Source organism: Myxocyprinus asiaticus, chromosome 15 (assembly GCF_019703515.2).
Source record: "Myxocyprinus asiaticus isolate MX2 ecotype Aquarium Trade chromosome 15, UBuf_Myxa_2, whole genome shotgun sequence".
NCBI lineage: Eukaryota > Metazoa > Chordata > Actinopteri > Cypriniformes > Catostomidae > Myxocyprinus > Myxocyprinus asiaticus.
The window spans coordinates 41,465,334-41,478,169 of NC_059358.1; the positions used below are offsets into that span (position 1 = coordinate 41,465,334).

The 12,836-nt window shown below is 37.4% G+C and overlaps 1 protein-coding gene across 2 annotated transcripts in view; it reads left to right on the forward strand.

Annotated features, from left to right (window-relative positions):
* Positions 1–8,810, forward strand: part of ube3d (ubiquitin protein ligase E3D) — a 32,597-nt gene extending 23,787 nt beyond the window's left edge. For both annotated transcript variants that reach the window (XM_051718265.1, XM_051718266.1), the window contains exon 10: positions 8,620–8,810. In XM_051718265.1, coding sequence (XP_051574225.1) covers positions 8,620–8,640 — 21 coding nt within the window. In that variant the 3' untranslated portion in view covers positions 8,641–8,810. The remainder of the gene's footprint in view (positions 1–8,619) is intronic.
* Positions 8,811–12,836: the final 4,026 nt, after the last annotated feature.

A 12,836-nucleotide genomic window follows, 5' to 3' on the forward strand; every position in this document is an offset into this window, starting at 1 on the left:
GCACTGCACTTTATGACCCTTACTCTTATATCTCACACCGGACTGTCATAAATTATATTATTATTATTATTATTATATTATGTTCTCTCTTAACAACTGACTATCAACCGACAGCCTGAATGTCAATACAGTACAATACTGTACATTCTATATATATATACTTTTTTATATATTTTTTATTTTTTATTTTTATTGAATAATGTGTATCTGTATAGTGCGTATCGTATACTGTACAGTGTATGTTATTATTTGTATACTGTTGAGTGTAATTATGTGTATAACAGATGTTTAAATTGTGTTGTGTTAATTTGATGTTATTGTAAATTGGTATATGTCTCATCACTGTCACGACTGCTATGTTGATCGGAACTGCACCCAAGAATTTCACACACCATTGCACTTGTGTATATGGCTGTGTGACAATAAAAGTGATTTGATTTGATTTTGATTTGATTTGATTTGATTTGGTTAGTTGATGTGATACTAGGAAACCCTGAAGAATCCTAATGTGAGTTAGGACTAAAACCAACAAAGAACAGTTCACCAGTGTTGAGATGGCAGTGATCTGGTGATTTACTGTGTTTAAGGTTGCAGACAAGTCCATCAGAATGAGGATGGATGATCTGGAGGCAGCTTTTCCAAGCCGATTGGTTTCAGTGATGGATAGCAAAGCAATCTCTTTATACTACCTTCTATATGTGACTATATATAGGCCTGTGTTAACTTCTTTTTAAACTTTGAAGCTACTAAGTGAATGTTTTGGTACCACCCACTTCATTTGACAGCGTTTTTATAACCCATCTTCAGCTAAGCTGACGTTAGTACCTCTCGTTCACATCGCCTAAGCAGGAAGTGCTTTCAGGTGGAAAAGAAGAATCTTTTTCTATAGCCTAAAAAATAACAACAAAATCTAACAAGCCTTTGAAGCAGATGTGCATTGTTATCAGGCTCAAAGCCTGGTTGAAATGCTTGCCTCAGTTTCTGTTGTTTCCCTCTGCAAACTTGCTCCTAATTAAGGAGACAAAACATCTGCCTCTTGGCAGCTCGCACGTCTTTTTTTCTCCAACTCTGTGTGGAGAGCTTTAGGGCTTGAGCCATGATGGAAAATAATGCTGATGTTGGGATGCAGTTTTATACTGTGCAGAAGAACATATTCTTCCATTTATTTTCCAACTTAAAGCAAAAAAAAGATTTTTCAGAGCTGTATGGGAAATGGGGTATCAGTGATGGGAATGTAACACTTGAGGTGTGAGGGATCGTGTCTGGCAGAGGGCCAGAGTTATCTGATGAATGAGACCTTGATTAAATAGAGGACAAACAGTGATTGCTATGGAAAAAATACTGAAATGAACGATCCAGGTGGAGAACAACAACCATTTTAAGTTAGCTGGAGTAAAAATGAGTTCAGACTTAACTTGTGCAGTTGTTGGCTGTCATAACAACTCAGAGTAGTTATTGATTTTAACGTAACTAACCTCAGGCCATTGCTTCATGTCATCTACCCACTTGAGTGAGGCACTGTCAAAAGACACTGTAAAGTATCTGCACTATGTTTCTTTATTCAGTAATGTAATACGCTAAACATCACATTATTCGCTAAAAACACACTGATGTGAGTGAAAACACTCCTGTGTGCTAATAAATTTTAATTTGTGCTAATGACTTTTTTAGTTAACTAACACCAGTGCTAACACCTTTAGCAAAGTTTTTTTGCCCACAAAACTGTCAGAATTTAGTTTTTCATAATCTCCACCCTTTTTGAGCCTCGGAGCTGTGCATTAAAGAAACGCCCCCTTTGCAAAGCTTTTATTTGACTAGCTAAAGACATGCTTGGCCAGACTGGGAGACCAGCTTAAACCAGGTAAACCAGCTAAGACCAGCAAGCCACCTTAGGCTGGTTTAAGTTGCTTTTCAGGGCTTTTTTAGTTGCCACAATTTTTTCTGCTGCTAGCAACAGCAGCAATTTTTTCTGCTGCTTTGTCTGTTGTAGCTTATGAAGGCCTTGAACTTTCTCCATCAAGTGGAAAACTATCACTCACCTTGCCAATTTTTGTAGAGCTCTGATTAGTAAATGTCAGTCGGGTATCATCACACTAATGTCCCTGTGGGAATGCTGCTTACAGTTCTTTCAGCACCTCTGGTGCTGGGAGCAATCACTCGAATGCAAACGACTGACCTATATAGATATCAAAGGTTATTGTTGATCAGGTTTGCGTGAATAGATGTTTTGTCAGTGTAACAGAAGAGCTCCAGACTCACACATGCTACAGCTCAGATTAGGGCTGAACATCACAGCTTGCCACATTATCAGAAAATTCAATAGATTTTACAACAAGCTTTGAATGTGGCTCACCCAATCTTCGAATAATAATAAACTGTAACAGCAAAAATAGCAATATTGTGATATTATGCCATTGCCGTAATATACCTCAGTTCCTCAAATTCCTCAGACAGTGATATAAGATTTGCTCATACCACCCCAGCTCAACTGTTCTATTTGATATGCTGTTAATTTGACAGTTACGCAGGCTTTTTAATGTTTTGCATGGATTACTGGCAGTGTTCAGCACTTTGAAGGCCATAAGCAGCCTGCTGCCGGGACGAATCCTTGAGCGAGAGTTCTGCATCATCCATCACGGGACTCAAGGCCTACAAGAGCCTGATTTGGTTAATGCTGTTCTCTTCTGCTTGGCTCATTCTCTCATCATGGCATATTTGTCCAAGACTGTTTTTTGTGTTGAATTGTTTTAAATTCTCACACTTTGAACGTAAAGAAAGAGATCCCAAAATTTGTCTGCGCCAATTTTGTACTAGTATTTTAGTCTCTTGCTTTCCAAAGCACTGGTAGTGGACTGTGATCAATGGACAGGTGTTAAACTCGTTTTAGGGTGTTTCTTCAAGTAAAAGCACTTTTGGCCCTGTGAAGTGTTAGAAATTTAAATACACTTTTCACACTCTCACTGCTTGATTATGGCAAAAATAATAATTAAGATTATTTTGGTCAATATTGAGATCATGATTATTTAACAAGATTACTCACTGACTTTGGAAACATCATGCATTTATTGAACTTTAAATAAAAAAATTAAAAAAATGTCTTTTTAACAGTGTATTCCTTGAACTTGAAATGTAAACTGCACTGGGTAAGGGAGGAGGCTATTGTCATATGATAATTATTTTATGTCACATATGATAGTCAAATAAAGGAAAGCCTCCATTGCCATCATTTACAGCAGGGGTGCTCACACTTCTATGGAATGAGATCTACTTTTCATCATGTTATTGAAGCAAGATCTACCATGTACAATAAAGGCCATTACCACAATACCAAAATTTCAGTAGTCTGTAGTGAAATTTGACCATTCTCAATACCAGCTTTAAAACCACAACAAATAATAACACTAATATATTAATTATGAAAGAATGGTTTCAAGTTCTTATTATTCAAGACTAGTAAACAAACAGTAATAAAATAACAGTAAAAAACAGCAATGAATAGAAATAGATTAAAAAAATCTTTTTTTTTAACAGCAGTAGGCCATCAAGTATTCAACTAAACATTGAAAATGAAGTGCAGCATAAAACTACTACTGGTCTTCACTGTATGATTATAATACATGAATACTTTTTAAAGCTACTAAAGTTACCCAGTCAAGAGCGGTGAGTGTTTTCTTGTTCTGTTTGATTATTATAATGACACACTAGACGGCAGCAGGTCTATTAGCTTACATTTAAACGTATAAGTCCAACATTTTAATACAAATCTACTTTTTTCTCCACTGTTTACGTTCACATTAGACATCACTCTGTGTGTTTACATGAATACCTCACAAAGACGGGCATTCTGGTGGAATTTTGAAATGTATTTGACTATTCAGGTGCGCATTAGCGTGAGCATTTTCGTAACACACACATACATCGCCTGTCAATCAAACAGGGCGCAGCTGTTACTAGATCAGTAGTGAATTATAAAATTACTTTCAACAGCAGAATAAGAATATGAACTTTCTAATAAGTGACACAGGCCTAGGCTATCACAAATCTAGCTGGTTATTTTTCGTTATTGATGTTTTAATCAGTCTGCTTGTCTGGGTGGGCAAGTAAAATTCTCTTTCACTTGCCCCTTCAAAAATCCGCTTCTCCCGGACAAGCGTTAATGTCCAACCCTTATTAAATATTATTTTCAACATTTTCTGATAACACATTTTTTCTTCTGCAGTGTAGCTCCTAAAGTAAATGTACGTTGGTTTAAAGGAGTTTTAGATATTTATTTTGGAAAACAAGCCAAAAAAAGACTAATCAAAAATGTATTTTGTTCCAGTGTATAATGGGACTAAGTCTACACTCTCTCACCTTTATGTTCACTTCGATCCATCTTTAACTCACAAAAAACAAACTTTCTCTTCTTAATAGAACTGCGTATCACAGATTTTCTTCATGATAAGATACATACAGTGAACATGATACATACAGTACATTATGATTCACTACGTCGCGAGCCATCACGTTATAATCTAGCTGCAGCAAACACGCATGAGTGATGAGCATCCCCACGCCACAGTGTGCATCAGTCGGGAGAATTGTACATCATGATGGCGCCATGGATGGCCAACCTCGGTGTGGAGCGCTTCTATTGTTTTGTTATTTTTGTTTGTTTGTCCTGTGTTTAGTAATCTTTTTTCAGTCAGTTTTACCAAAGACGAACTGCTGAACATTCGACAGCATACACCAGTCAATATTTTCCCGGATTTTGAATATTCGGACGTTTTGTTTGACATTCTAGTCGGAGGCGCGGCTGTGTTGTTTAAACGCGCTATGAGACGCAGGCGAGGGAGACGAGCAGGCGTGCTGGTCAGGCTCCATCGGCGCGGCTTTCGAACAACGCTGCCGAGCATTCATCTAGCAAATCTCCGCTCTCTCCCTAACAAAACGGACAAACTACATCTCCTCACCTGCACAAACAAGGACTTTTCAAACTCTGCTGCCTTGTGCTTCACAGAAACCTGGCTGAGTGAAGCCATTCCGGACATACGTTACATCTGCCAGGCTTTCAGCTGTTCAGAGCGGATCGCATCGCGGAGTTAACGGGAAAAACGAGAAGCGGTGGAACATGCTTTTACATCAATGAAAGTTGGTGTACAGATGTAACAACGTTAAAGAAGATGTGCTGTCCTAATTTGGAAGCGCTCTTTATTAACTGTAAGCCCTTTCTACTCGCTGCAGGAGTTTTCCTAGTTTATTCTGGTGAGTGTGTATATCGCGCCAAACGCGTGTTTGAACACAGCGCTGCAACAGCTGACTGATCAAATCACAGACACAGAACAACAATATCCGGACTCAGTTATTATTATTCTTGGGGATTTTAACAAAGCAAACCTCACATGTGAACCGGCCAAATACAAACAGCACATTACATGCCCCACCAGAGACAGAAATATACTGGATCATTGCTACACAACAATAAAGGTTCCTAGAGCAGCTTTGGGACTATCTGATCAATGTCTGGTTCATCTTCTTCCAACCTACAGACAGAAATTAAAATCTGCTATGCCTGTATTAAGGACTGTAAACTCAACCTGCACTTAAGATCTGTGAAGATGATGTGAGCCGCGTCTTTAGACAACAAAGGATAAGGAAGCACAGGGCCCAGATGGCGTTTCACCTGCATGTCTTAGATCCTGTGCTAACCAGCTGGCCCCCATCTTCACACAGATCTTCAATAGATCAATGGAGCATTGTGAAGTCCCATGCTGCTTCAAACGTTCCACTATCATCCCCATCCCAAAGAAACCAAAAATCACAGGACTTAATGACTACAGACCTGTCGCCCTGACGTTTGTGGTCATGAAATCATTTGAGAGACTGGTGTTGGCCCACCTGAAGAACATCACTGGACCCTTTCTAGATCCCCTTCAATTTGCTTATCGAGCAAACAGGTCTGTGGATGATGCAGTCAACATGGGATTGCATCATATCCTGCAACATCTGGACAGACCAGGGACATCCTGGATCCTTTTTGTGGACTTCAGTTCGGCTTTCAACACCATCATCCCAGATATACTCCAGAATAAATTACACCAACTCTCTGTTCCCTTGTCTATCTGTCAGTGGATTACCAGCTTTCTGACGGACAGGCAGCAGCTTGTGAGACTGGGGAAACTCATACAGAGCACCTGTACAATCAGCACTGGTGCCCCCCAGGGATGTGTGCTCTCCCCACTACTCTTCTCCCTCTACACCAATGACTGCATCGCCAAGGACCCCTCTGTCAAGCTCCTGAAGTTTGCAGATGACACCACTGTCATCGGCCTCATCCGAGATGACGATGAGTCTGTATACAGAAGGGAGATTGAACAGCTGGCTGTCTGGTGCAGTCAAAACAACCTTGAGCTGAACACGCTCAAAACGGTGGAGATGATAGTGGACTTTAGGAGGAACACCCCAACACTGACCCCCCCTCACCATTCTAAACAGCACTGTGGCAGCAGTGGAGTCATTCAGGTTCCTGGGCACTACCATCTCACAGGACCTGAAGTGGGAGGCCCAGCAGAGGTTGTACTTCCTTCGCCAGCTGAGGAAATTCAACCTGCCACAGGCACTGCTGATACAGTTCTACTCAGCAGTCATTGAGTCTGTCCTCTGCACTTCAATAACTGTCTGGTTTGGTTCAGCTACGAAATCAGATATCAGAAGACTACAAAGGACAGTTCTGACTGCTGAGAGGATTGTATTTACATTGTACATAACAGATTGTATTAGATTTGCACTACCCATGTGTATGTGTGTATGTATGTGTGTGTGTGTCTGTACGTATGTGTATAATTAGTTTTATTTTTTTATTATTATCTATGTCTTGCTGCTGTTTTTTGTATTGTTTTTGTATGGTTGTACACTGGAAGCTCCTGTCACCAAGACAAATTCCTTGTATGTGTAAGCATACTTTGCAATAAAGCTCATTCTCATTCTGAGAAGATTCAATCTCTTCCCCGGCCACTTCACACAACTCATAGACGCGGTGCTGACCACATAGAGAAATGCCAGTTTCTGAGTTTATTTTCATAACCCGCTTCCTTATAATCTGAACTTTAATAAAGGATGCTTTAAAGATATAATGCCGGGGTGTTTCATTGCGAAATGGAATGCGGCACAATAATGACAATAATAACATTGTCCAACAGTGCATATGCAGATGTTTCTTCAAATTCAGGCACTTTCATGTCCCACAGGTTTATTATTATTAAAACTAACTGATTTCATCATTTATTTTCATTTACATTTTAAATGACTTTTGACTGTTTTAGACTTTCCAGACTTTCAATATTAAACTATAAAAATACATTATAAAAACAATGTATTACATTTTTAAAACTGATAATCTAAACAATTTCAGTATTTATTGTGTGAAAATGATTTCTTTCCATTTTTTTTATTTATGACTGTCCCACTGTTGTTGCATAATTTCCACCACACCAAACACATTTTCCCTTAATTCGTTTTTTTAAAGGTAATGTACTTGTTTACCAAGTGGACAAAAGTGTCAGTGAAGAGCATGCTTGAGGTGAAACATGAGATACAAGTAATGTTTGAAGAAAAATCAAGGCAAATATCATTTGTGAGCAGAATATTTTTATTGGGCATCATTTCCAATCAAGCTCTAATTTTACCAAATTACTCAAAAAGTGTGGAAATGTTATTTAATTGTGTGCATTTAGCATACATAAAATGTTAGTTATGAAATAATCCTTAGCAAGTCAAAGGAGTAAAAATGTCATTTCCATCAGCATCAAATGGTGTGGAAATGACATTGTGGTGGGAATTTTCATTCATTTCAGAAAAAATGACAAAAATCTCCTGTGATGCATGTACATAAATACATTTTTGTACATTGCAAGTAGACAATTTAAAAAATGAGAAAATTTGCTAAATTAAAATATAAGTGGGAGTGCAAAAATATTATATTTTAACCAAGACTTCTGAACTGTCAATGAACATATGTCATTTCCACCACATTCTGTCATGACATTTGAAATATTTTTGGAATAAAATGGCTGACTCTTTGTTTTGCCATGGCTAATTTCATAGCTAGCATTTTAAATATCTATATTTATTTACATATAAATAAACACAGTCACATAATATTTTCACATATTTGCTTAATTTGACAAAGTTGCAGCTTGATTGGAAATTAAGCACAATAAAAACATGCTACTCACAAATTATATTTACCTTGATTTCTGTTTGTTTACATCATTGCTATTCATTGCTAACCAAGTACACTAACATTTGATCAAAAGTAACAAGTGGCAAAATGTATGCTACAACGACTTGGTAAAATGGGTGTAAATCATTTTGACACAATAATGAAATGTTTTATTCCCCGTGATCGATTAAATAAACATGACAGAATTAGCTGGTTGGTTAGATTGTTTGAAAACATTTATTGTAAATCTAGCACCATAAGAACACTTGATTTTGAAAGGTCTGGTGTGGTTCAGTGGTGTTACATTATGAGATCTGTATGGAATCCTCATTGAACAATATCGGTGATATAATTAGCTGAAATAGCTAAACTTGATGAGGAAATGTTCATGCTTTTATGACCATGTCTCTTCTCTACAGGTGGCCTACATGCGGATGTGATGTATGGCAGTCCAGAGGGCATCTCAAAACAGACAGATTCTCCAGTTTAACATCGTATGGCAGCACTTTATTTCCAGCGACACATGAAACAGTCATGATGTTATAGGCTGTAAACACCTATGTAATTGCAAGATAAGCCTATTAAAACCTACATTATTGTATAAAACACTTTTATGTTGTTTTTTCTTTAACACTTTACAATAAGATTATATTTGTTAACACAAGTAAACACAGTAGGTATCACAAATTAACAAGGAACTGTTTTATATTACATTTATTATTGTTGGTTAATCTTAATTTATGAAAATACTAATTTTCATTGTTAGTCCATGTTATGTAAATAACTAATGTTAACAAGTACAACCTTATTGTAAAGTGTTACCTTTTTGTGTGATACAATGAAATTTTTCACGGGGTTGTTTGTCATGCATTAAAAACGACACTCATTTCTAAGTCTCCATGCGCTCTTCAAGGAATAGTTCACCTAAAAAGGACATTTCTGTCATTTGCTCACCCTCATGTTGTTCAACACCCGTAGAACACTGGAAAGACAGCAGCGTGGGAGTCCTGGGTTCGGATCCTGCATTGAAACCAGGACGTAATCATGTTCGGTTAATCAGTGATATTACACATTTACTCCACTGATGGTTAGGTTTAGGTTTGGGGTTTGGGTTTGGGGGTTCAGTTTATAAAATATGGATTCCTCTTTACTGTATTACAGGATGTACAGCTGAAAACAACTCGTTTCACAACTTGTTTTTGGCACCCCTCTGTGGATATTTCACCTGGAAAATGGAGGCCGCACGTTCCCATACACCCAACAACAGTAACCGCTTTGGCCACTGGGGGCAGTGTTTTGAATTTCAGTAGGACTGATTTTAAATAAAGAAAAGTCAGCCTACTGTTTCTGATTTCACTGTGAGATCAGTCTGGAAATACAAAGCGTGAATTTTTAAAGATATCTAGACCAGTCATTTTCCATATAATAACCATGAATGAGGATTTGGTCTGTCAAGCTTAAATGATAAAAAGCACTAAAAAAAGTAGACTTTGAATACAGCACATGATTTGTATGGATAATGATGCTTTTCTGGTGCTTTGTTGTCATTTTGGAGCTTGACAGCCTTAGTAGTCATTCACGAAATGTGTGGCCAGAATATTTTGTGTAAGACAAAAGAAAGAAAAAGTCGTACAGGTTTGGAACAACATTAGGATGAGTAAATTATGACCGTTTTCATTTTTTAAGGTTAACTATTCTTATAAAACATGTTGGGTAACACTACAATAAGGTTCCATTTGTTAACATTACTTAACAACATTAGTCAAAGTTGCACTCAGTAATTTTTTCCCCATTAAAAAAGGTTTTACTCCTAAAGAAATTAATTGTAATTTTGAAACATATGTATAAAATCATGAGCACTCACATGAGATGAGGACTCTGTTCTAAATGGGGCAGGGGTGCCCTCAATGGGGCTGACATATTAGGATCACATGACCAGCTGAATACTACTCGCTTAATCTCAGTAACCGTCTTGTTATTGGACACTTTCACTCTTGAATTAAATTAATCATGGCTGATTGTGAATAGTGAATTTCTACAATGGCATCTGTAACTGAAAACTATTGATTTTAAATGATGCTGCACCCACACCACTAGGTGTCACTGGAAGTCCAAGATGACACGAGCAAAAAGTTACTGAGTGCACCTTTAACATGAACTAACAATAACAATAACAGCATTTATTAATCTTAGTTAATGCTAATTTTTAACATATACTAATAAAAAAAAATTTAAATCAAAAGTTGTATTTGTTAACATTAGTTAATGCACTATGAACTAACAATAAACAATTGTGTTTTTATTAACTAACATTAACTAAGATGAATAGTTACTGTAAAAAAATATATATTGTTAATTGTTTGTTCATGATACCTAATGCATTAACTATGTTAACGAATGGACCTTATTGTAAAGTGTTACCGAACTTGGTTCACTTTCTATATTAGGAATAGTGTACTTTGCCAGAGATGAAAAATGTATTAGTTAGCAGCTGTTTGCAGTCCAGGAAGTGACAGGAAACACTTATGTTCCCAGTCATTACTCAAGAGCTCGCTGAGCTTAATAACACATGCTTATATGGCAGGTGGGAACACACTTTACCTTTTAAAAAAAACTTTTGCATGTCATCATCAGGGTAATTGTTTTTTCTGTGAAAGGTCCAGAGATATCTCTATTCACTTAGCTCTTTGTTTAAAACAGTTAATAGGTCTAACTTTTTTGTTGGGATGATAAAAAAGGGCAAAACAATAAGTTTGGAGGAGGGAAACAAACCAAGTCTGAAGACCAGAATGCCATAGAGACAAGTGGGTGGGCTCTTTTGACAAATGGTGTTTCTAGACTAACAAAGGATGTTCATGCGTCCTACTCGGGTAAATATGACATAGTGTGAGGTGAAGATGTGTATTTATAAGGCTAGTGACTGTGATATAGATAGTGCTGAGGTGGGCACTGGAGGGATGAATAAGCTAATTAAGCACATGTGCTGCTGAACTGTCACTGGCTTCTTCTCAAGTATATGAACACCGCACAGGACTAGTTCACTAATTGTACGAAGCCATGAATGATACAAACTGTTCTTTGACATTTCATTAGGGTCACTTATGAAATACAGCCATCACCTGTCAATCAAATCTAGAACGCGTATGCGCATTAGCTACAAGCCGGGAAAATTGCGTTTTTTAGCGTGATCTGAGGTAAAGAATCACAATTTATGATTCCATTATTGTCCGATTTTATTGCTGATTTGAAATATGGTCTTTTTGACCAACCGTTTTTGAGATTTTGGTCCTTCCCCATTCAAGTAGATAGAAGCTTCGCTGGCATGTCTTCGGGGAGCGTTCCAAAGATGGCCAACAGTGGACTGGCTTGCTTGAAAGACTTTGCTTTAGCTCAAATCACACAATAAAATCCTATTTTTCAGGCATGCATGTTCTTGATAAAAACTGACAGGTGTTGTCTATATCAAAAGGTGATTGGCTCTTTTAACTGTAATTCTTATGGAGCTTTTCACACCTTGGGGATGTGTCCTTTTCTGCATATCACGGTGCCTTTTTGCGGCCTTCTTCAGCCAGTTGCGGCCCGTTCAGCATAAAGCAGCAGCCCCTTTCAGGTTAGTGCTGCCTGTTCAGCCCCATTTCGCGGTCGTCCCACCGGGAAAAGTCCCGGTTCTCCCAATGGCCAGTCCGCACCTGTAAGATGATATTATTGCTTGTGTACTAAAAACAATGAGCCAGTTCAGATGCACAGAATTATGCTGATTACTCCCCAAAATCAGCTTATTTAAAAATCTGACCAAGCAAGATATCCGCATTTACATGACATTTGAAATAATCGCATTATTTATTCTCCGCTGTTGCCGTCAAAGCGTAAACAGACATGCGCACTAGGGTTGTGTGATACACAACCCTAGTGTTGTCGAATTTTCTTTTCGATACTAATAATTTCAAGTCCAATATCGTCAATACCGAGACCAATACTGATACTTCTATTAAATTGATTTTTTTGGGATATATGAAAATATTATTTTTAGTCATAATTCAAGTCATTATTACTATTTATTTATTTTTATTTTTTACATTTGTGAGCCTAAACAGAAAATTATTAGACTTCTGTTTTGTTTACCCTTATAAAAATGTATCATGATTTCATTACAGTAACTATAGTTTAATCATGGAATTTAGTTAAACCATAGTCACCTGTCAGGGTTGTGTGTTTGTTTATGTTTTTCATGTCTTTTATTTTGAAAGTTTAGTTCCTGTTTCATGTCATGTGGTTCCCTGGTCATGTGATTTCATGTTTCCCTCCATGTTCATGTGTCTTGTTTTCATTGGTTTCTTGTCTTGTTAACTCGTTATCATTTCTAGTTTGTCATTGGTTTAGTTTAATAGTCTTGTTATCTTGTTTATAGTTCTGTCTGTTCATTGGTTGTCTTGTTACCCATGTCTGTGTATTTAAGCCCTCATGTTTGCCATTGTCTCTTGGCAGGTATTGTTGGTGTAACATCGTGTCAAGTCAAGTTTCATCAAGTCTTGTCAAGTTCATGTCTTGTTCTTGCTCACGTTTTTGGTTATCACGGATATAAATAAACCGCACTTGGGTTCTTCACATCATCATCGTCTTTGTCATTGTCATTGCA